Source organism: Prionailurus bengalensis, chromosome C1 (genome assembly GCF_016509475.1).
Source record: "Prionailurus bengalensis isolate Pbe53 chromosome C1, Fcat_Pben_1.1_paternal_pri, whole genome shotgun sequence".
Lineage (NCBI taxonomy): Eukaryota > Metazoa > Chordata > Mammalia > Carnivora > Felidae > Prionailurus > Prionailurus bengalensis.
The window spans coordinates 268,817-293,574 of record NC_057345.1 but is presented as its reverse complement, the minus strand read 5'-3'; the positions used below and the strand labels follow the sequence as shown (position 1 = coordinate 293,574).

The 24,758-nt window shown below is 60.8% G+C and overlaps 1 protein-coding gene across 1 annotated transcript in view; it reads right to left on the bottom strand.

Annotated features, from left to right (window-relative positions):
- TTLL10 (tubulin tyrosine ligase like 10) overlaps nt 1-24,758 on the bottom strand; it is a 60,642-nt gene that overhangs the window by 19,085 nt on the left and 16,799 nt on the right. Inside the window, exon 2 of the mRNA XM_043573495.1 lies at nt 454-613. Coding sequence (XP_043429430.1) covers nt 454-466 — 13 coding nt within the window. The 5' untranslated portion in view covers nt 467-613. The remainder of the gene's footprint in view (nt 1-453; nt 614-24,758) is intronic.

Genomic DNA, 24,758 nt, shown 5'->3' with positions numbered 1-24,758 from the left:
CCACAGGGTCCTTGGCAGCCAGGTGGGTAGGGGACATGGGATGGTGGCCCCAGCCCTCACACTCAGCGAGGACCTGTGCCGGTGGCCCGCCTGTCCCTCTTACCTGCCCAACAAGGTGGTGTAAGCCCTCTGCCGGGGAAACAACAGTGGTGGCCTGGCAACCGTCTCTGGGCAACAATCACCCAGTGGCCCAGAGGCAAGCAGGTGGGAGGGGCAGGAGGCCAGGCTCCACGGGGAGCTAGTGGGGGGGGGGGGGCTTTGGTGGGAGGTGGGGTGGGGCTGTGGCTGGAGCAGGGGCCTTATGTGCACAGTCCCCACACGGGCCTTGCATCCTTCACGCGATCATCCCTGAGCCTTCTGAAGACCCCAAAACCCACGCCTGGAACCCCAGACCCGACCCCGTAAAGGTTTTCGCGTTCCCTGTTTTACGTGCTCTGTTTCATCTCCGCTTACCACAGCCTCTCATGTGGTGTCCACCGTCCAGCCACGTGGCCTCGCCACCCTCCAGGGTCTTGTGTGGGTCAAGGGCGTCTCTGCTTAGGGTGCCTTCACTTGCTTCTTGCAGGGCTGGATGGTGTCCCCCCAAATGTGTCCACGTCCGAAGCCCCAGAACCTGCAGATGTGACCTTACTTGGAAAAAAGGTATTTGCAGATGTGATTGAGGGTCTTGAGATGAGATCCTCCTGGATTATCTGGTGGGCCCTAAATCCGATGGCCAGTGTCCTCACAAGAGGGAGGCAGAGAGAGGAGACCCAGGAGAAGTCACGTGAAGATGGGGGACAGAGGCTGGAGTGGTGTGGCCACGAGCCCAGGGACGCCTGGAGCCACCAGAGGCCGGAGGAGGCAGGAAGGACCCTCCCCTGGAGACTCCAGAGGGAGTGCCCCCACCCCCCCACCTTGATTTCTGACCTCTGGCCTCCTGAGCTGGGACAGAGTGCATTTCTGTTGCTTCAAGCCCCCCAGTTCGTGGCCCTTGGAGGTTAATATACCCTTTAAACCGCTCCTTACTTTGGGTGTCCTGTGGACAACCCCCCCTGTGGAGAGGCTTCCCTGACTCCATGCCGACGCTGGTGCACTCCCAGGCTCCTCGCCTGCCTGTGCTGGTACTGGGGACTTTCAGGGGTCAGTCCTGCTGGACTGTGGTCTGAGACTTTCCGCCCCAAGGTGGCCGTGGGTCAGCCTGGAGGGCAGAGAGCTCCTGCAGCTAAACCCTTGACCTGAATGACTAGGGCTAGTGGCCGCCAGCCTGGGCCTTCCCCGGGCAGCAGAGGGTGTGGGGGAGTGGGGCCCTGGTCTTTCCCTTGGCCTGAGCACAGAGCGCCCGTACTTGTCTTCCCTCAGGAACCAGCGTGCCCCTCCCCAGTTTACTTCCAGGGGCCCAGACCCCTTGGAGGGCCAGCCCACCGCCCTGGGTCCCTGTGGGCTCTGGGAAGGTGGCCCCTTGCCTGCACTGACACAAGAGCTCAAACTGCAAAACCTTGCCTCATAACCCGACAAACTGGATGGTGTGGGTGCCGCCCCAGCCTTTCCCACGGTGGTAATGGCCTGGGGCTGGGCGCGTCACTGTGCCTCTGCAGCCTGGAGCAGGGCAGGAGGATCATTAACCTGCCATCCCCTAGGGGGCAGGTGGGCAGCTGGGGGCCTCTGAGCTGGGGGGTGTGCTGGGGACAGGAGGCAGTGGCCCAGCCCTACCTCTGGGGCCAGGGAAAGTGGGGAAGAGCCCAAGCGGTAGGTGGGCAGTTGGCGCCTTGTCTGGGGCCAGGCTGCGCTGCCTGGACGGTGGGCCAAAGTCCTCCTATCGGACTCCATGCAGCCTCCGGTACCTCTGCTTGGTTCCCGTGGGTGTCTGCATGGTCCCCACTTGGTCATCTGATCCCAGAGGCCTTCCTGGGCCGGCTTTACCCACCCCCACCCCCAACCACCACCTTCTTGATTGCTCTGGCTTCTTCAACACTGACAGCCCTCGTAGTTGACGTGTCCTGCTCCCCAGCCTCCTCGCACCTGCTACCCCCTCAGGGACGTTCCTCCTCTCCCCGGCGTCTAGAACTGTGCAAGTTGGCCACAGGTGCTCAGGAGAGACTTGGTGATGGAAGGAGGGAAGTAGGGGGTGGAGAGGAGGAAGGACCAGGGAGGGGGCCTCCCCCAGAGCCCCCAGAGGTCCTCTCTTCCTGACTCAGCCTGCAGAGCACTTGAGCAATGTGCAGACCCCAGGACCTACTTGGAATTCTCAGGGGGGAAGAAGGGGCTTTGGCGGGGGAGCAGCCGTGAGACTGAGGGTGGGATCAGCATCCAGAAGTTTGGTTTTGGGGATAGCTCTAGACAGAGGACATCTCCATGATGTCCTTCTCAGAGGACTTCTCACAGGGGAGCAGCGGGGAGCAGGGTGGGGGCCTGAGAGCAGCTGAAGATTAAGGGCTGCCTGCCCCGATTCAACCCCATGTTGATGGTCTGGCACCTGGAAGCCACTCCTTGACTGGCTGCCCAAGCCTCCGAGATGGGCCTGTGGGGGCCTGGTGGGGTCTTGAGCTTAGGCCCACAAAGGGAAGCAAAGGTAGCTTGTACCCCCCGCCCCGCCCCTCGTGCTGCCTGGGGTGGGGGACAGTGTGGCCCAGGGAGGTGTCTGGGTGCACTACTGGCCACGGGTGCCCTTCCCTGCTCCGCGTTGGAGGTTTGGGGGCCTGGGGCTGTTTCAGTCTTGTCCTCCTCAGGACCCCCCTGCCTGGCACAGGTGGGGGGGTGGTGAGGGCTCTAGGTGGGACTCCAGGGGGCTAGCTGGCTGCAGCCCCCGGGGGTTCTTCTGGCCCCACGGCAGTGCCAACGGCATGACGTCTGCCTCGCCTGCTCACAGACCCTGACGGCCCCATCCACCCGTGGACCCGAGATGCACAGAAGCCAGCCACCTCCGCACCTCTCACCTTTTATTACACCGATAATCCATTATGGCTGTGTATCCATTTTGACCCCCTGAGGGGTCAGAGGGCTCCCCCGGTCTGGGTCTGGGGTCTGGAGGCTGGGGAAGTCCTGCATGGCCCATGCCCTGTGGGGGACACGAGGGCCCTGGGCCTGGGCAGGTGTGCATTGCCTAGCTCAAGGCCACTAATGGGCCCGTAAAGGCCCACGGGCCTCGCCCTCCACCCGGTGTCCCTCCAGGGGCCCCTCCTCCAGCGGTGGTCAGGCCATGGATGAACGGCATTACCAGACAGTATTAGACAATGGAACCCAGATCTAACCGTGTCTGGTAAGACACCCATCGGCAGGCTGTGGTGCAGGCGGCCTCCAGTCAGCGGCAAACACTTCCAGGATGGCAGTGCCCTGCCCTGAGGAAGCAGTGAGACCCCCGACCATCCTGAGTCTGCAGAATGGCCCCCAGAAGTCCTGTGATCCAAGGCAGCCCCAGCACGCAGCCCCCCAGGTGCGTGTGCCTGTGAGCGTAGCTACAGAGCGAATGATCTGGTTTCCCTGCGCTTGAACGTGAGTATGCTTACTGTGGCACCCTCCCCAGTTCCCTGAACGCCTCTTGGCTGGTTAATGAATAACGGTGAGGCCAGGGTCGGACCCCTCCTCCCTCCCTAGAGGCCGGCTGGGGACCCAGTACAGGGTGGGGTTCCCGGGGCCTAGAGGGGCCGCCCCGGTGCAAGTCAGCTGGGCAGGTCCGGAGGCTGGCATCCTGGCTTCAGATCAAAAAGATAAGACAAAGGGCCATCCCGGCCTCGCCGATGGCAGACAATGTTCCCATTCTCGACTGTGACACCGTGGGGGCTGGTTGGGGGAGTGGGAGACTCTGTTCTCGTTGGGAAACAGCACAGAATGTCCACTGCCCTCTGACCGTGGGTTTGGGCCGGGGCACCTGGACACACCGTTGTCCTTCCTGCATCCCTGGTTGACCAAGAGAGTGAGTTCCCCTTTGTAGAGTAAGAGTCCTGGTGTGAGAGAGGCCACCGCCCGTGGCTGGCCTCACTTGACTGGGGCCTCTAAGGGTGGGGCCAGCTCCCACAGGACTGGCCATGGTGCCCTAGACAGCCACGATGGGTGACCCTGTAGGGTGGACAGGAGGGGCTGCCAAGGGAAGTTGGGGGCTGCCTGTTGCCAACTCTGTGCCAGCCAGAAAATGCATTTCCTCAGGCGGCTGCTGACTGGGCCCAATCTCCACTTCTGCTGACAGCCCTGAGTTCAGCGCCGCGGCAAACACACAGGGGCAGAGCAGGCGGGGCTGGGTGTGCGGGCCAGGGCCCCGGGACGAGGTTGGTGTCCAGGACATGACAGGTGGCCCTTTTCCGGTCCTAATGTCCCAATCCTCATGGTGTCTCCCCGGGGGTCAGAGCACCCTGAGAACTCAGCTCGGGAGGGAGCCAGGGGTCCCCAGCCTGGGCTCAGTGGTACGGCAGAGGGGTACCAACCTGCAGGTGGGGGCTGCCCCGATGCGCCGGGCTGCACAGCGGAGACAGGCTGTCTGCCCAGCCCTAAGCCAGCTCTGGGCCCTTGGCCCGTCTTTGGAGTCCAGGAGCTTAGGACGATGTGTCCTCGGGCCACTTCCTGGCAGGCAGGCGGTGGGTCACCTTTGAACATCGTTACCAGACAGTGTTAGAGTCAAGCCAAGAAATCCAGCACTGTCCGGTAAGATGCCCACAGAGACCCAGGGGCGCCTTGGCCCGAGGACAGGGACAGACACCTGGTGCCCACCCGTGGGCAGGCAGGGTCCAGGTGGGAAGGGGTGAGGATCCCCGGGCAGGGAGGCCCGAGGGCTCCTCCCTGCTTTCTCCGGAGCGAGGAGACCTGGGGCTCGAGACCCAGGACCAAGGCTGGAGATGTTGCCAGTCTGCAAGGTGGCCCGCCTGCCCTGGGGCTGTCTTAGGGCCACCCCGAGGCCCAGGCTGGGCCTTTGCCCTCCAGAGCCCTTTGTTGTGGCCCGCTCAGCCCACACCTGCCGGGTGTGGTGGCAGCACCTGCTGGGGTGTTGTGGGTAGGGCCTGATACCTGAGCGTCCTAATCCAGGATCCCTGGGGGGGGGGGGGGCTCAGTGCAGCTGCAAGACACCTTTCACTCTGGGGGCGCCAAGAAGGGGCACTCAGACATGCCTGGGTCCAGGGGAGGGGTCACCTTTCTGCCCCACAGCCCCACCTGGCAGGAGGGGACAGAGGAACTCTGGGTGGGTGGGCCGACTCAGGGTGTCTGTCGGGGAGCTGGGGCCTGCGTGGGGCCTGCGTGGGGAAAGGGAGGGGCCTGGGGCTGGGGGAGGGCGGCCCCATCGCTGCGTGCAGGGCCCCGCCGTCATCATTACCAGGCAGTATTAGAGACCTGACACCATCCAATGCTGCCCAGTAAGATGGCGATGGCCGCCCCCAACTGGGTCTGGGGGCCGCCCCACGGGGGGGTGTGGTCAGCAGCCTGAGGCAGAACCATGTTCGTCCTCTTAGGGCATGGAGGGGGGAAGGGGACCCAGAAGGGTGGGGGCTCAGGAGAGTCCCCGGGCGTCCTGAGGCCATAGTGCTGGGCAGACACAGGGGAGCCTGGGGGGGGGGGGGCGGCGCTGGGCCGCAGCACCTGGAAACCCCTAAAGGCCAGGACCACAGGGTGACCTCCTGCCCAGCCAGCCCTGCCCAGCTCGGCGGGGCCATCGACTCTGGACGTGGCCCCAAGGAGGGACAGGGTGTCCTGCCTGCCGGAGGCAAGGACAGAGTGGTCCCAGGGAAAGGTCTGGACATCGGGCCCTGCCCCCTCAGGGTCCGGGTGAAGGTGAGTGCGTCTCAAACCCGAAGGGCTGCTGAGGCTGGACAATGAGCCTCTGTCTCCCAGACGCCGCCCCAATGGCTGTCTCCAGCCCGGCCCCCTGGTGCCCTTGTCAAGGGCGCGGAAGGGTGTTGGGACAAGGATGGAGTGGGCCATGGCTCTTGAGGCAGGACGGCACGGGGGGCCCCTCCTCGGCCCCACCCCAGCGAGCAGGGCGGGAATTCCCCAAGGCCCAGGCCCTCCGCCTCGCTCACCGGCCAGGTCACAGGTGGGTCTGTCTGCCCGCCCCACTGCTCCGTGGCCCTGGGCTTCTGGCTGCTGCCGGCCGTGAGGTCCGAGGCTGAGACCGCGCTGGGCCTGGAGGAGGGACCAAGGGGGTAGCCCCGCCCAGCCTGTGCCCAAGTACAGAACGCAGGATGAGCACCCCCACCACCACCCCGTGCCCGTGCGTGCCAGGCCAGTCTTCAGAGTTCAGAGTGGGGTCGAGGAAGAGGACGGCTCTGTGTCCGCACCTGGGGCCTTGAGTGGAACTGAGGGAACCCTGGCCCCCTGCCCTGGGGAGTCTGAGGGGTCCCATCCAACCTCTTGTCCCTTCTCTGTGACGGCTGACACCTGGACCTGGCGAGCGGGCCAGAGCAGCTTCTCAAGTTTTCCGGCACCTTCCACCCACAGAGGCTGTAGAGACGGGGTGTGGGGCCCATGCTGATTCTCCCCAGGCCACCTGCCTGACCACAACAAAGCCTGTCCACCTGCCTAGCCAAGGTTCACCTCGTTCTCCAGATTTGTCCTCAGGAACAGCCAGCATTTCTCAGAGGACCTGACGGTGACATAGGCCCAGCGTTGGGGGGACAGGTGAGAAGCCTGTCCTCTGCATGGGAAGGCGGCTTCACAGGAGCCTGGAGCCTCCGGGTGGCTGTGTCCAGGCTCAGAGGGTGGAGCCCACGGTCAGTCTCTTGCCCTGTGCCCCCGTCACCACCTGCCCCGCTCCAGATCCACACCTCACCTTTCCAGGTCTGTCCCACAGACCCTGTAAAATCAGTGTGCTTTAGGGATGCAATTCTACCTCTTTCTGAGCTAGGCGAAACTGTCTCAACTGTGCTTTCAGGGCTGAGTTAAATTTCAGCTCTGCTCTCAGCTGCCAGGCTACAGGGGAAGGCGGTGGGGGCTGGGGGCCCGGTGTCCCTCCCTTGTAGCCAGCCCGCTGTGCACAGACCGGCCTCCCACTGTGTGGCCTCTGGAGCCAGAGCCCGGTGTCCCTAGTGTCCTTGGCCGAGGAGCACCCGAGGCCCTGGAGACCCCACGGGCCCAGAGCTGGCCTGGCGGCAAGCCAGGGGAACAGGCCACCCCAGCTGTCTGCCGCCCACCGACTCATCAGCCCTGACACTGTCACCTAGGAGGGGAAGAGGTGCACGGACACAGAGATACATGGACAGAGCCGGGGCAGGCCGGTGGGCAGCAGGGTGCCCCCTCCTAAGTTCCAGGACACAATCCCACACTCTTCCTGAACTCAGAACCTGTAAATCCACAAGGAGAGACCAGCACCTGGCCTTGGCCTCTGAGTGCAGCTCAGCGTGAGGTCAAGATCCCCGACCCTCCTGCGCCCACCCTGTGCCCATCCTGCCCCCCGGGGCAGTTCCTACGGGCAGATACGAAGAGTGGAAATAAACCTTCCCTGTTTCAGAGCAACTAAATGGTGCTTTCTCTGCCCCTTGTTGGCAGGGAGTGAAGCCAGCGTTGTGTTCCCAGATGTGGGGTCTGGTTAATCATCACCACTCTGAGCAGGCTTAGCTTGGGAAAATCAAGGAATGAATCGGGAGGCCCAGGGCAGCACCCTCCAGACTCCTCTTTGCAGAGCGAGTGCCCCACCTGCCCAGCCCTTGGCGGGTCCCACCTGTACAGGCACGGGTGGGGTGGGCGGGGAACGCGATCCCGGCGTGAAAAACTAACTTGCCGGATAACCTGCCTGACGGGCCTTAATCAACGTCGAGGGCCGCACGGAGAACAAAGCGCTGAAACCCAACCCCGTGTACCGCGCTGGCCAGCGGGGCCCAGAGGCCGCGGGGTGGGGGCGGGGTGGGGGCGGCCGAGCGGGCCCGTCCGCACGCAGGGCGTCTCTCCAGTGGCCTCCCGGCCGCCATTCCCCGCCATGTCCCCGCGCCCACGCTGGCCCGAGCCCGAGAACAGACCGGATGCCCCGGGAGCGGGGGTGACTTCTGGGCGGTTTACCTCCTCTCAGATTCACCAAAGACATTCTTACCGACCCGTCTTGCGGACGAGGTCTTTGCAAATTACCAAACTGTCGGAAAATTCACGGTCGACTGTGTCCCCGCTTTAGGTTTGCTTTGCACTTTCATAAACCTGCACTTATTCTGGCTAATTCGGCATGCTGCCAGCTGCTCTGACTCGTAAGCATCTCATCTGGGTTACTAGAAAAAAGCAAAACAAAACCGCCCTATTTTTCCAGATGCTCGGCCTAAGAAGGCCTAACATGCCCCCACTGGATTCATTAGAACGTCGTTTTCCTCTGCCCTACGAGTTTTGTTCATCCAGAACAATGGAACCTATGTGATGCCTCAGAGAAAGTTAGCTTTATGTCACATCAATGTTATCACCTCCTCAACTTGAAGACCGTCTAAAAAAGCCAGCGATCTGGACTATAAAAGCTGCTCTCGGGGAGCCACGCGGCAAGTCCAGAGCTGGGTGTGCGCGGCCGAGGTAGCGAGGGCCGTACTTTGCCAGAACGGAGTGTTGGCGTGCTGTGATCGTTGCTACTTTGCATTTAGGGAAGAACCTTTGGAAACGCTTTCCTGCCCTGAGTAATGGTGTCAGGCAGGGGGCCGGCCTACACCTTCTCCAAGGTGCTTCCGGCTTTGTTGGCGCCTCAGACACAGGCGGGTGAGAAAGAGTCTGAATCCAGGCCAGGCTGGCCCTGGCCCCGAGCTCCGACCATCACCAGTGTGGCCTCTGGTAAAGCCAAGCCCTTCCCTTCAAGAGCAAACTCCAGAAGCCCATGACCGGGGCTGTGGGTGCCCTTGAGCCCAGGCCCCCAAGTGCCTCTTCCCCACGCCCGGCTCTGGGGGAATAAGGTACCTCAAGAACTGTCACATCCGTGGCCGATTTGCAAGCTTTCCAGAAGGTCCTGTCGCCAGGCGGAAGGCGGGAACGCTTACTGTTGGTGACCCTGAGCTGCGTGCGCAACAACCCCCCCCCCCCCCCCCCCCCGCCGCCGTGGGCTAGAAGACACCCACTGCCCAGTGCTCATGCCTGCCGGACCCTGAGCGGCCCTGGCCAGCCCAAGATGGCTCTGAATCCAACACCCGGCGTGCTCGGCCCGAGGGGCCCACCTCCCCAGAGAGGAAGGACTACCCTTCCCCGGGTCTGAGCCCATCAGCCACCATCGCTCAGAGTGTCCTCTCCGGGTCAGCCACTCAAGGGCCTCTCCCCACGGGCGGCCTCCTCAGACTCCTCCGCCTCCACCTCCTGCGCTTACCTGCCCCAACAGGTTCTGCGCCTGGAGGAGGAGGGTGGGAGGCCGCTCCGACCCCAGCCTGGCGGCTAGACCAGCATGTCCGGCACTGTCCCTGCGCCCAGGGCCCCCCCGCCTCCCCAGGCCTCAGGACAGACATCAGAGAAGCTTTGGCATAGTCACCCCAAATACCTCTGAGCCTGTGGTGAGCGGCCTGGGTGCCCAGCCTGACCCCAACCGGGATCCAACCTTGGAGCAGCTTAGGAGGCCAGTGAACACTGCCCGCCTCCTGGAAAAAACCAGCTTCCTGCCTCCCTCAGCTGAGGCTCCTCACAAAGGAAAGACTTAAGTTCACACGTGTGCAGGTGGACAGATGGCCTGGTCTTTCGGGAAAGTTTTGAGAGCGACGGGGAACAATGGAGGCTGTGGCCGGGTCCTTCTGCAGCTGTGAAGGGCAGGGCAGGGAAGAGACGGTGGCCCCGGGCTCGCCTTACATGTAGGGCCTCACCCCGCCCCATGCAGGTGCCTGCTCCCTGCCGACCAATCTCTGCTCCTGGCCGCCAACAGGTGTGTCCCCCGGGCTCCCATAGGCCAGGAGGGAGGCAGCGACGTGACGCAGCAGCTGGGCGGGCGGCAGGCCCCCGCACACATTCCTGCCCCCCCCCTCGCCCAGCTCACCCGCCTGCCCGCCCGCCGGGGCCCAGCTTGAACAAAAACCAGGGAGGAGAGCTTCTGTAGGGGCTGCAGTGAAGTGTGCAGGCAGCTGGGAGGCCCAGGGCAGCAGCTACTGTCCTGGCCCCTGGGCACCGCCTTGCCGACGAGCCCGGGGAGGCGAGTGAGGTCACACGCCGCACCCTCTGCTCTGCCCCAGGGGTGGCCCTGGCAACGGCCGCATCTCCCATTAACAGAGGGCCGAGCCTGGACCTGCCCCTCTCAGCTCTGGGCCCCCGGCCCCAAGCCGCGGCAGCAACGGCGGGGTCCCGTCTGCCTGAATCTCTCAGGATGCCTTCCTTGGGTGCCCCCAGCAACAACCCTAGGGCAGGAGGCCACAGCACGGGGTGGGCGTGGGTCACATAGACTCACATGCTGGTGTCGAGAAGAGGAGCCCCTCTGGAGGGCGGGGGGCTGGTCTGGGGGCTGAGGTCGTGGCAACCCCTGTAAGCCCCAATTTTGGGACCCCGAGGCTAAGGGATGCAAGACTGCACATTGGAGTTTGCGAGGGTCTGGGGCCACGGCCGCAGGGTGGGGAGGAGCAGGGCCCCAGCCCCGTTTGGGGAGGCGGGTGGAGGGTACTCCCCGCGGAAGGTCCCGCAAGGACACGCAGCCCCACACGTGATTAGCCCCACCAGTGGGGATCCCAAAGGACCCAGCTGTTTTCCAGAGCGAACTCTGGCAACTCCCCTGCAAGCCCCGATCACAAAGGGCCCGTCCCCGGGCTGTCGGCTCCCGGGTGTGCTTCAGCCCAGGGACTGGGCTTTGCGGGGCCTTGTCTTTCTGTCCAGGCTCTGGTCTTTAGACCCAGAGGCTGTCCTCCAGGGGTGGACGTGGCCAGGAGAGTGGCTGCCACAGAGGGCTCCAGAGGGTGCTGTCCCTGCGATGCCACCCTGCTGGCCTCCTGTCCCCGCCACGCAGAGGGTCCCAGTGGAGCAACCCGAAATCCCTTGGGGTGGGGTTCCGAGTCCACTGTCCACCCTAGTCCACTCCCCAGCCAAGCTCAGCCTGGCCTTCTGCCCCAAAAGAGCTGTGCTGGTGATGGGGGTATCTGAACCTGCAGGCTTCTCCCTCACACCTCCCGACGGGACAGCCAGGAGCTGGTCCGGTCCCCCTGGCCCCCGGCGCGGCATCTGGAGGCATCAGTGACCTCTGACCCTCTAACCTCCAGCCCCTAGGGCAGTGCTGACTAGGGTGACCCACCAGGCACACCCCTCCTTCAGTTCAGGACTGTGAGGACCCCCATGCCCCCGATGCCCGCTCAGGGCGTCTGCTTGTGTGGGGCTGGGGTCAGGATGCACTTGCCAGTGGCATCCGTGTCTTGGGGGAGACCGAGGCGTCGCCCCCTAACGAACCCAGAGGCGTTTGCTGTTGGAGGGGAGGAGGGGCTGCTCGCCGCTGACCCCCTTCTCAGGCTCACGCCCTGTCCTCCACACGCTACCCGTCTGCTGGCTGCAGGACAGCTTGATGCCTCTGTGCGTAGGAGCCACCTGGCTCTGCCCAGAGATGTTGGGGTCAAGGCTCACGGGCATGGCGTGGCCAGACTTCAGAAGCTCCCAGGAGGACGAGGGCGGCTGGATGAGGCCCCACTCAGGTTTGGTGTCTGGGACGGCAGGGAAGGAGCCCCCTGGAGCCGGGGAGGGGGACAGTCCTCTGAAGAGCGTTGCGGGGCGGAGGGCACCTGGAGTGAGGCAGAAGTGAACCCCCGCCAAGTCGCGGGCCCAAGTGGCGGCCGTCTTTCGCCTTTGTGGCTACTGCAGCGACACCTGGCCTGGTCTGACGACCCTGATCCTATTGCCAGCCGGGCGAGGAGGACCCCGGACTTTGCCGTTGATTCCAGTGCTCACACACGCTCAGAGACACCTGGATCGCAGTGAACTCTGACTCACAAGGGACCACACAGTTTTCTGCAGGAGGTTGAGTGAAGAGCCTGTCCTGGGAGCTGCCAGAGCAGCCCGCCGGCGCCGTGACTGGCCCGGGGCAAGAGCCCTCTGCACACGCTCCAGTCCCGCTCTGGACGAGGGCGCAGCAAGCTCGCTGTCCCGCTGAGAGGCTGCCCGCGCTGGCCGAAGCCGTGTCGCTGAGGGATGCTCCTAGCCCGGGAGCGGAAAGGCCAGGGAAGAGCTGGGCTTTTCCTGAGTGGAGGCCAGCTCCCTAAGCCGAGCGCAGGTGGGTCCAGAGTGGGCGGGTGGGCAGTGGGCTGTGGGTTGCTATGCCGCACGGCCAGCCGGCTCCCGGCCAACGAAACCTATATTGACCGTCCCCGCTGGCTGTCACTTTGAAGAGGAAGGTTCTGGTCTGGCTAAGCACCTGCTCTCTGACCCGACGGTGACACTCACCGTTCTCCTTGTCCTGCTCAGCTTGGGTCCCAAAGAGAGTAAAAATGACCCAAAGTCACGCTGTGGAACCTGCACCATCAGCTCCCTTGTGCTGGCAAAGGGGCCCAGGAGGGCTCGGCGCACAGGCCGGGCTCCCACACGTCACACCTCTCGGCTTCAGACAAGTGGTCAGTTGGGACGTTCCTGTGCTCCTGTAGTTGTCACAGGCAGCCCCTGACGACGAGGCTGGGCCCTGTGGACTCTCAGGCCCATCTGAACTCTGCCGATGGCCGGCTTCAAGACCCCGAGCCTGGGGCAGTCACTCCTGACCAAGCAGCCGTGCACGGCCACCAGTTCTTGGTGGCAGCAAGATCCCAGCTCCTGCCCAGGGCAGGGGCGCTGGAAGGGTAGGCCTGGGACCCTTGCCCCCCACAGGTCTCTCTGGGACAGCGTGCCCCCACCCCTCAAGGATGTATGTGGACGTGGTCGGGGGCAGTGGGGCAGGACCTGGAGCCTCTGGCCTCCTCCAAGGGGAGAGCCACAGTGGCCCTGCCCGCTGGTGCCTGAACCCTGAACGATCAGCCTGGGGCCGCCCTACCAGGCACAACGGGCCCGGGTCGTCCTGGCCTGAAGGGCGGCAGCTGCAGTGTGTGCCAGGATCACCGGAGATGGAGACGGAGACACCGGTGGCTGCCAGACAAAGGTTCTGGCCCGGCCCACCTGCTGGGTGTGGACGTTGCCATGGCAGCAGGAACAGGGTGGGACAGGAGAGACAGGTTCTCTAGGGACAGGGAGGCCTGACCTGGGAGGGTGATAAAGGCCACCTCATGCTTGGGGACACAGTCTGGCTGGTGGCAGAGCTGGCCTGAGGGGGCCCAGCCTCCAGCCCCCCAGCCCTGGCTGCGGGCAAGGCCTGCCTGGGTGAGGCAGCAGGACAAAGGGCCATTGTGCTGTGGCTCCTGGCTACTTCCTGCATGGCAGCCAGCCACAGATGGCCTCAGGGTCTCTGCACCCGACCGAGGCTGACTTTGGCCTGGAAACCAGGCTGATGGCGGCTCCCACCTCCGTGCCAGGGGATTGCCAGCCGGCTGGGGCTGTGCTGGGGCAGGGGGAGGGCCCCGGAGCCTCCAGAGCCTTGGACTCCGGGCGGGGGGACTCTCCTAGCACTTGGCCAGCTCTGGGTTCTGAGGGGACCCGAGCTCAGAGACGCCTCTGCAGGTCCCTACACCTCTGGCTGGCACCGGGCACCTGTTTCTCTGCACAGGCTGGGGTCTTCCTGAAGCCCCAGGCTCCTCTGTCTGACTCACCTTCTGGCCACGTCACAGCAAACACCTGGGACAGGTGTGGCTGGACTCTGGGGGGGCCCTGCCAGCCCACACGTGCTCCTCTTGGGCAGCTGTCCCTGGGGTCAATGCCCCTCATGGGAGGGGAGGGGGCAAACACTCCTAGTCACCTCTCTCTCTCTCAGGGGTGTGGATCTGGATGGGGGAGGGGCCCCCTCAGCACTGCCCTAGAAACTGGGAAAAAGGTCAAGTCACAGACTCAGCAGAGCCAGACCCTTATGTTCAGGGCTCAGACTTGGCGGTTCTGCGCAGGACAAGGGCTCCCCCACAGGGCACTGGCTCTGCCTCCTCAGGACTTCCCAGTGGTATCATTCCCAGCAACCTTGCCACCCCCCTCCCACTCTGAGCTAGCCGATGCAGCAGAGGCACCTTCCCCCCCACAGTGGGAAGGCCTCTGGCTTAGGTGCTCTCTCCTGCTGTGCTGACTGGGCAGCACAGCCTGGCACAAGCAGGTAGGCCCTGCCATGATTAGATGCTGCACCGAGGGGGTCCTTCTTCACCCACCTTTTGATCGATTTCCACCCCTTCAAGCCCTGGCTCTTCTCACCTGAGACAAGGACCCAGGGACCTGCTCGCCACTCCAAGCTCAGAGCACAGAGGCTACAGCCGGAAAACCCCTCTCTTACCCCAAGGCACCACTCCAGCCCTGCCTAGCCCAGATGGAGGCCTGGTCATCACATGAGGCCTCAGACCTGCCCACAGATCGGGTTAAGTTAGCTCCGCACTGGGGACCCCTCTCTCCAAATCTCCTGGATAAGTCCTGGTCACCCCTTCCCCCACTTGCCTGCCCTGGACAATGATCTCAGGCCCCAGTGTCCCGGCAGGGCTTGGCAGCGACACCCTCAGCACCCTCAGGCCCTCCCAACTCTGATGCATACTCCTGTAGTCTGACTCAGTCTTGACCTTGGCCCCTTCTGCCCGAGACCCTGAAAGCACCTGTGTTGTCCCTGAGCCTGTCTTTGCAGGGACCACACTCGGTCATGCCATCCAGATAACACTAGGCCAGAAGTCTGAAAACCTGTGTTCGTTGTTCTTACACACAGCCTCCTGCTAGGTAACTATTTGCCTGATCCTCGTTGTCCATTTCCTTCTTCTTTGGTGCTCATCAAGAACCCATCCTTGTCTTCCACAGCCACTGGCACTGAGGTCCCTAGAGGCCTTTAGGACGTCAAGTCCCTCGGGCAGCCCTCAGACCTCCTTGACTTGGCCTGTTGGCAGCTGGTCACTGTGTTCTCAGCACCTCTGTGCCACTGGGTCACCAGAGCCCAAGGCATTCTGAGTCTCCCCATCTCTGGGAGGCAGTGCGTCAGGGTGCTAGTGCCATGGGAGGGGCGCAGATGCAGGTAGAGACCAGGGGCCTGAGGACAGAGCCCTTGGCACCCCAACATCTGGAGTTTGGGGAGGACTCAGAACACTATTCCCCGGTGTCCTGTGGTTTCAGCTCAGACATGTGCTGGTTCTGATTAGGCAGGTGGAATTGGGGTGGGAATTTTCCAAGTGGAGATTCCACACTGGCTGTTGGAAGTCGGCAGAGAACCCAGGCAGGAGACACACCTGCTATCTCCTGCTGATGGTGGGAATGGAGGCCACAGTCAGGGTCCACTGTGCTGGGAGGAGTCCCAGGATTCCTGGTTGGGAAGTAGGTGATGGACTCACAGTGGAGACAGAGGAGCAAGAAGGAGAGTGAGGAGCCCCAAAGTCAAGGGCGAGAGAGCCCCATGAAGGAGAATGTGGCCAGTACGGTGGCTGTTGCCTCTCAGCAATAGTGGAAGGCGGAGGCTCTTAGGCCAAACCTGCGTGCGGAAAACCAAAACACTAAGCTATCTTGCGAAAGCTTTGGTGAGCCATGGAACCGGTAAAGGGCATATCAGGCTGCAACCAAGGAAAATCGTGGCCTTGAGAGGCAAATGCACACAAAGCCCACTGTCTTGTTGGGTCAGATGAGAGTTATTGTTCTAACAGTCTTGGGGAGCTGGGGGACATAAATGAAAGTTCGGGGTGCCCACGAAGTGCAGAGGTGGGTCTAACAGGACACCTTCCCTGCAGAGAGCTGGGAGCCCCAAGGTTTCCATTGAAAATGAGGTATAAGTGTGGCTCAGTTCAAGCTGCAGGGATCTTTCTCAAGTCAAGGTGGTCCCAGACTAGGCAGGGCCCTGGTGGTTGGCAGAAGGAAAACAAAATTTCAAGTACAATGACTAGCACACAGTCAAAGATAACCAGGCATGCTAGAATATAAGACACCGTGAACAAGAACCAGTAGAAACAACAGAGATCAGAAAGACTTGCAAGGACCTCAGATTTGGAAATTATCAGACACAGACTGAGAAAAAATTACTGTGTTGAAAAAGAAAAAGATAACAAGTTTGATATCTGCAAGCAGCTGGAACTTATAATAATTATAGAGTAGATTTAAAAAAAGCAAATGAACCCTTAGAAATGAAAACATGTAGTAACTACAATTTGAAACTCTATGGATAGGCTTAACATCGGGTTAAAAGTAGGTGAAAAGAAGGGACACCTGGCTGGATCAGTTGTTGGAGCATGTGGCTCTTGATCTTGGGGTCATGAGTTCAAGGCCCATATTGGGTGTATAGATTACTTAAAAATAAAATCTTCAAAAAATAAATAAAATCTTTAAAAATATTTAATATTTATTTTTGAGAGAGAGAGAGAGAGAGAGAGCCCGAGTGGGAGAGGGGCAGAGAGAGAGGGAGACACAGAATCAGAACCAGCCTCCAGGCTCTGAGCTGTCAGCACAGAGCCCAACACAGGGCTCGAACTCCTGAACTGTGAGATCATGACCTGAGCCAAAGTTAGACGCCCAACTGACTGAGCCACTGAGGTGCCCCATCTTTTAAAAATCTTTATTTAAAAGAAAGTAGCTGAAAAGAAAATTGGGGAATGGAAGATAGGTAAGAAGAAATTGTCCAGAATGGAGGCTAAAAATGGAAAAAAAAAAAAAGACATGAAAACTACAGAAGGGAGGGTAAGATATAAGGGTTTGTATAAAACACACAGAATTGAAAGAGAAGAGAATGGAAGACATTAATGTTTGAAAGGAAAGTATCTGAAAATTTTCAAGAACTGTTGAAAGACATCAAAATACGGATTCAGGAAGCCCAGTGAATCCCCCGTAGGATAAATAAACAGACACCCATACCTTGCCATCCAAGTGAACCCTCCAGAAAACTAAGGACAAAACATTAAAAGCAGCCAGAGAAAAACAAGACTGGTCAAGAGTGGGAGTGACTGCTGATGTCTGGACAGCGCTGATGGAAACAGAGGACGGTGGAAAAAGAACGCAAAGTAACAACAAACCAGAATGTCTTTCCTCAGAACAAAGATGGAATACGGCACAACAGACAAAAGTCAAGAAAGAAGAACTGGGAAAATTTGCCACCAACAGCCTTCTATAAAAGCACCACAAAGCATACACATCAGCAGGAGACTGATTCCAGGGAGAAGGTTTGAGGTGTTAAATGTGGGTCAATCTAAATTTACACTCACACGACAGCGATAATAACAATGAGCAACTGAACTCAAAGATCATTAAAATTAAAGTACAAGACAAGAAAAAATGTCCCACTGGTGGCAAAACTGCAGTTGAGTGATGAGTCACAGGGCCAACAGGCCTCCCTGACGTGACATGGTGAGGAGGGCACTGCACCTCCGTGGGCCTCCCCCAAAGCCACGCCCCAGTCTAGCCACGAGAAGAACATCAACGCGGCTTCCAGAGACACATCGCCGGCACTTCTCAGAACTGTCGAGGTCAACAAAAACAAGGAGGAACTGTCACAACCCAGAGGGACCTAAGGAAATGTGACAACGAAACGTCAAGTAAGATCCTGAACGGGATCCTGGGACAGAAGGATCATATTTCGGAGAAACTAAGGAAATCTGAATGAAGCGTGGACTTCAGATAACATTATCAATATCGGTTCGCTGTGACCGATGATTCGTACTAGGTGGAAATTGCTAACGACGGGGGGAGCTGGGTGTAGGAGCCTGGCACCGTCTTTGCGACTTCTCTGTATGTCTGAAAATGTTGGAAATAAAAAGTTTATTTAAATATATTTTGAAGATTCCTGCCAGTGACCTTGGCAGGTGTCCTATCTGTGGCCTGGGACCGAAGCAGTTTGCTATGGGTGAGGTGTCAGGGGAAGGTGAGGAGATTGAGACGGGGACGGGAGTGTTTGCCAGAAACGAGCCCTGGGCCCTAAGGCGGGACAGTACTCAGAATGGAGCGGGGGTGGGGGTGGGGGGCTCCGGGTCTGAGGCTGCCACTAAATCTTGGCTGGGGCCATGAGGTAGGGCTGTGGCCAAGGTCCCTTCATCCCCCACCTGCCTGCGGTCAGGCTGGGTTTGGTGTGTGGAACTTGGGGGACCCTGAGTCTGGTCGACCGTGAGCTGAATGTTCCTGGGACTCTGACCCGACACTCAGTGCTTTCACGGTCACCTCCACGTGTGGTCTGTGGGGACCATCACTGGGCGGCCTCTGTACCTGGAGCCTGCTCGGGGCCAGGTCGGGAAGGGCTGCTGGGTCCAGCCCCTGAGAGATCGAGGGGGCTCAGGAGACGGACCTTGCCTTGGATAGCCAAGGGCGGCTGTGTCAGAGGCAGACCCCAGGAGCAGGCCCGAGAGAGGACGGATCTGGGGAGACAGGCGGTCTCAGGCGTCAAGCTGAGGACACAGGCTTCTCTGACTCCCTGTGCACGGGAATCTGCGGCGGTCAGCGTCAGAAAGCAGACTCTGATGGGGCACGCTGGCGGGGACCCAGGGGCACCTGGTGCTGTCCTCAAGTACATCCTGAGCCGAGAGGTTCTGGACAAGGGTACTTCCAGACCAAAACCCTGGGACCGAGCCAAGGACCCTTCCAAGGCTGTGCCTGGAACCTTGGAACCGTGGGCACTGAATAAGTTCCCCCCAGTCACCATTCCAGGGGGCTCAGTGGGTTCACAGGCAGCACCTGCCAGAAACAGAGCTTCCGGGAGGGAGCCAGGCAGGGAAGTCTCAGTACAGCTGAAGCAGCCACGGAAATGGAGGTGCAGACCCAGCAGGCACTCAGACCTCTCTGCTGCCCGGCCTCTTGGCCTCCTCTCTTCCAGCCTCCAGAGGGAGCTCTAGAGACTCAGGGTCTGATGGGGGCAGGTGTTCCCTGCCGGCTCTGGCGGGGGAGTCGGGGCGGGTGGGTCCGAGTACCCCGCACTCCCAGAGGCCTTGAGCAAAGACTGGCTTGTGGTCTGAGCAGCTGGTGGGTGCCCCCTTTTGTCCTGAGCAACAAGAACTGACCACAGGCCTGGGACCTTGGCGTCACAAGGAGTGTCTGCACGCTGTCTCCTCAGCCCCTCAGCCCAGGACCCCTCAAAGCCCCTTTGCTGGAGAAGGCTGGGGAGAGGCTATGGGGGAAGGCCAGCTCAGCCCTGCCACACTCTGACCTCAGCCAATCCACCCCTAGCCCCGCTGACCCCTGGCCTTCCTCTCTACTTGGCCCTTGTTTCCAACTGCCCACTGGTTTGGCCGGCCAGGCCAAGGCACTGTCAGGGACGGCTGCCCAGCCGAGGAGGTCCCCCAACCCCCACCTCCGGCGCTGTCACCTAGAGCCATATTTCCTGGTCATAACCGGCAGGTGGCCAGGGCAGATTCCTGACCACCCCCTTGTCTTTGAGGAAGACGACAGGGGCCAGAGCTATGAGGCCCAGGATGGGACAGGGTGCCCAGCGTCAGTGCAGAGCACATGCTGCTGAGTGACTGACAGGCGAAGCTGGGCCTTGCCCTCCCCTGTGGGCTGCGTGGAGACACCTGCTTGCTCTTGACCACCCCCTCTCCCCTGCCAACTGCAAGGAACTGCCTACCCGGCAGGAGATCTGTCCACCTGGGGGTCTCGAGGTGCTGAGGTGCTTCAGGACCCTCAGGTTGCGCTCTGCAGGCCTCAGGCATGGAGGGCCCCAGGCAGAGCCAGCCCGAGGGGCTGCTGGACCCCACCTGAGGCTTCCTTCTACCTTTTCTGGCCCTGGCAGCCAAGGTGAAGCCAGAGCTCGTGGGCAGGTGGGGGGTGCTCAGTGGGGCTCAGGGGAGTCCTGAATCCTGGCTCCTCCTGTGTCCGTGGGCCTACAATGCTGGCCGAGCAGGGCCCCGGGGATGGGGGCGCATCTTCCTGCCAGCCGTAACCCCCAGCCTGCCCTGCCGGGACCGAGCCCCTCCAGACCGCAGCAGGTGCCCCCGGACTCATCCTGCTGGGAACCTGAACTCCACCTCCCCTCTTCTGCCCTGCAGGGCCTACGCCAGCTGGGCCTGGCCTAGGTTCTGGTGTTTAGGTGAGGCCAGGCCCAGTGATTCAGTGGCCTCTCAGGAAGAAACCGGGAGCCTAGAGGCCCCGGGGGAACTTTTCCCAGATGTGGAATACGACCTGGGCATCTGTGTTCGCTGCACAAACAGGGCGTGGCCACAGGCCCGAGGTCACACAATCTCCCAGGGAGACAGGTGGCTTGGCCTCACCCCCCGCCCCCACCGCCTTGGCCAAAGCTGGAGGTTTATGAATGCCATGTTGCTCCTGAGAACCCACAATCTGTGGGCATCAGCCCCACACTGAGCACTCAGGAAACGAGGCCTGGTCTAAAGGGGCTCCCATCTTCCGGCTGCAAAGAGAGCCTGAGACTTGGGGACAAAGCAGACTAGGGACCCCAGGACTCCACTGCATTCCCCCAGCTGTGCAGGAACCCTCTGGAAAAGGGCCTGTAGCTCTTGCACTCAGAGCAGACCCTCATTTCTCCACCACACAGCTGGGTCTAGAGCAGCAGCGGGAAAGCCTCCAGTGCAGACTTGGCCCCCTGGGGGAGGGTGTCTCAGACCAGATCTCCAGGCCTCTGCCTCGTTCCGGGGAAGCACCAGGTGCCCTCCTAGGCCTCACAGCCCTGAGACCACTACAGCCCCCAAACCAACCTCTTCCAAACACGGGATTCCCAGGCCCCCCCGGCCTCACCCCCATGTGGTACTGGGCCCCCCAAGCCCCCAAAGTCCCCTCTTTCCTGGTGTTCCATCTCCCGTCATCACCTCCTCACCCATCACCTGCACCTCTATGCGCCTTTACTCCATGCTTTTCAATGCCCCTGGTCCTAAGTCTTCAATGGTATCAGCGACTGCAGCCCTGAACCCCCGTTCCCAGCTCCTCTCCACCGCAGGCCTCCGGAATCTCCCAGAGCAGGGGTCCTCCCTCCTGCCCTCACTCCCCGAGGCCCCCTTCCTGGCACGGGCCTACTAAAGCCTGAGGAGGGCCCAGCCCTGTTTGGGACCTTATTTTGCTTTATCTTAAGTCTTTCCTTTGTGGCATTTTTCCCCTTTTTATTTTGAAATAATTTCAAACTTACAGAAAAGTTGCAGGTACAATACTGTCTCAGTCCTCTTGGGCTGCTGTGACGCATCACCACAAACTGGGCAGCTTAGACAATGGACATTTGTTTCCTACAGTTCCTGGGCCTGTGAGGTCTAATATCAAGGTGCCAGGAGATATGGTGCCTGGTGAGGCCCCTTCCGGGCTCGCAGACAGCACCTTCTCACGGTGGCCACACAGCCTTTTCTTGGTGTGTGCAAGCAGAAAGGGAAGAGCCCTCTGTTTAGAAGGACACTAATCTCACCGTGGGGCCCACCCTCATGACCTCATCTAACCTGATTTCTTCCCAAAGACCCCCGCTCCCTATACCAACACATTGAGGGGTTAGGGCTTCAACACACGGATTTGGGCGCACCCCAATCCATAGCAAGTATATTTGGGTGAGCCCCACTCCATAGCAAGTATTGGGAGTTTCTTCTAGGACACTTGAGAGTGAGTTGCTGGCTGGATGCCCCTCACCCCTGACCTACAAACAAAGATACCCCCACCCCTACCAAAGCACCACACGGCCACCGAGCCTGGGAATTCTCGTCACCTGCCCCATGCCCTCCAGGCTGGTCTCAGACCCTGTTGACCAGTTGTCCCAGTGCTGTCCTCCCAAAGGATCTGACCCAGGACCGTATGCTGCACTGAGCTGTGGTGTCCCCTAGTCTCAGTTGGTCCAGAACATTCCTGGGCCTTTTCCTGACTGCTGAGACCCCCTTTGAAGGCTCCAGGCCCATCCTTCTGCACAAAGTCCCTCCGTGCAGGGGTCTGACAGGCTGTGCACCCCTGGCAGTGGTCACAGCGGAGGCTGTGGCTTTGCTCACTGGTGGTCGTGGCTGGCAATTTTCTCCTCCGTGGCTCTTCTGAAAGGAAAAGCGGTCCCCTGCCCTCCCCCCACACCTCACGCATTCCCATTCATTGACCGGTTACCCTCTGTCACTGTCATCCAGGTCTGTTCTGGCCGGGATGCTGCCAGGCTGCCTCAGCGCGGCCCTAACACGTGTTTCCCCCAGTCGCTGCGTGCCTTTCGCTGGGCAGTGAGCCCTGCCGGCCGGTCTCCTCCTGCCTCCTCCTCCCTGCTTCCAGCACTGAGTTCTCAGCCATTGTCCTCAGCCTCCTGCCCTTGACCTTCTGACACCATGGGTCCGCAGCTCCATCTGGAAGCATTTCTTTCATTGGCTTCCAGGAACCCCTGCTCCTGTCCCCACCTTTAATCTGGCCAGGCCCCAGTCTGTCCATGCCTCTGTCCCCCTCCCCCACACCCTCTCCAGTCACCAGACCGAAGAGTCGTCATGCCAACAGCTCCCAAACGCACTACCCGCCTGCCACAGCATGTCCAAGAGCCATGACAGACCGGTCTGGACCTGCCCCATGTCTACTAGGGGCCCTCCCATCTCCTTGCACCCTCTCCGGCCACAGCCCCTAGGAGAGCTGGCTGGACCTTCCTAGTGCACCCAGACCTGGGGGTCCTTCTGACCTGTGTCACTGCCTGCTCTGACCGCCACGGTCTCTCCTGGGTCAGTGCTGTGATCTTGACTGGCCCCTGCAACCGCCCTCAAAGGCTGTAGGCTCAGCCTCACCCACAGCACGTGGAGACACGCCGTCCCTGGTCCCTGGCAGCGCCCCCCCCCCCACCTCTGACTCAGAACTTGCCACAGCCGGGCCCACATCACCCCACCCCATCACCCCTGCCACGTTCCCGGCCTCTTCCTGGGGGTTCCTTGTGGCACCCTCACCCTTTTGGCTTCTTTGCCCACGTATTACCTCTCAGTGAGACCCAGACATCTGCTAACTTCCAGCGGGGCCCGCACTCTACCCAGCACTTATGTGCCAACCACGCGCACAGTCTGAGGTAGGTCTCGTGACCGGGCTGCGGTTTTGTTCGGGGCTGACCAGGAGACTGGGTGCGAGTGCACACAGATGGCACCACGGACGTTTGCAGAATGGACGAATGAACGCTGCTGGAGTGTCAGCTCTGTCTGGATCTCCAGGTGCCCTGCAGGGACACTCACCACTGGGCAGGGGGAATGCCCGCACTTTGGGGTCAGAGGACAAGGGTCAGGTCTTGGGTGCAGGACCCAAGAGCGTCAGTTTTTGTGTCCCTCCCAGGCTGGCACCAGGCACCATTGAAGTCGCTGTGACCTTTCCCCACGTGGAGGCAAAATGACAGCAAAATGCCCAAGGTCAACTTGTAACCAGGGCTGGCTTTATTTAACAGTGGCCTCGGAGCTGACCCTGGTGCTGACCTCCTTCCTCTCCCGCAGGCAGGGGCTGCCCAGGCGCTGGCCTCCACCACAGGAGTTGGAGCAGGAGGCCAAGCCCCCTTCTGAGGCTTGGCCCAGGACCACATGGGCAAGTCTGTCGTGTGCAGGAAGAGCTCTTGGAAGATGCCAGACGCCCCAGTGGCTCTACCAACAGGGGCGACCTTGTGTCCTGGGGAACCCAATTTGGGGAGAACCCACTCTGCCCTCCCCCCCCCCCCCGGGGGCCACAGGGCTGCGGAAGCATTTGTGTGGTGGTTCAGATTTGCATTCCAAATCGGCAGCTGCAGCAGGCATTAGCATCTAATTTGAGTGAAAATTCTCACATTCGGGGGAGAGGGTCGGGCTCCAGAGCCCACCCCACAGCCAGGCTAAAGTGATGTTGAGGGGCTTTTGCAGGGTGGGGGAAACTTGCCCACCAGCCCCCAGACAGTGCTGGGTGGGGGCTCCCAGGGGCTCCAGGGGCTCCCACCCTAGCCACAACCTTCCTAGGGGCTTCCCTGGCTGGAGACATGCTGCCCCTCTTCTGGAATGTTCTCCTTCTCTCTTATGGGGTTAGCCTCTGAAACTTGGGGTACCCCACCCCTCAGCAGGCTGTAGGCCCCATGAGCCTTCAGGTGTCCCCAGTGCTGACAGGAAGTGAGGGCTCACGAAATCCTGATCAGAGGAAGGAGGGGGACAAGGTCAGGTGGGGTCAGTGAGAAGGTCAGCAAGAGAGTCAGGTGGGGTCAGCAAAGAGGTCAGATGAGGTCAATGAGAATGGCAGGTGGGGTCAGCAAGGTCAAGTGGGGTCAGCAAGAAAGTCAGATGAAGTCTGCAAAAGGTCAGCAATGTCAGGCGGCATCAGGGAGGAGATCAGGTGAAGTCAGCAAGAAGGTTAGGGGAGCTCAGCGAGGTCAGGCGGTCAGCAAGAAAGTCAGCGAGGCCTGATGAGGTGAGAAGGTCAGGAGGGGGTCAGCCACGAGGTCACGTGAAGTCCGTGAGGTCAGGCAGGATCAGTGAGGAGGTCACTCTGGGTTGTGGGGCCCCTCCCCCATCCTTTCCCTGGGGTCCCACCCGGGGATGCCCCATCCTGCTCCTGGGGGGGGGGGGTTGTTTCTGTCCATTTCCTGTAGGGGCCTGTCCTATGGGGCTTCTTCTCAGGGTCCAGCTGGGGAGGGACTGGAAGTATAGGTCTTGGCCTGTGTCCCAGGTTAGATGCACATATGACTATAGGGAGCAGGGAACTAAGGGCTTGTCTAGAGGGGTGTGGGGGTGACCTCTAAGAAGGAAACTAGGGGTGCTGTGGGTGAGGCCCCTCCTAACTTTCTGGGGGCCCTTTGGCAACAGACGCCCTGAGCCAAGGGGAAGATCCTGGTGCCACAGCCAACTCTTCCCGTAGATGCTTATCTGCAGATAAGCAGAAATGAGGACATTGTGTCCCCACGTTTTCTGCTTCAAGGTGGTCAGAAGGGTTCCGGGGCTTTGGGGAGAGGTACCTGGGAGGTACCTCTCAGAGGGTGATGGGGAGTGAGCCCGCAGAAGGCCCTGGGCCCCTCTTGCTCCCATGGAGGGTGGGCA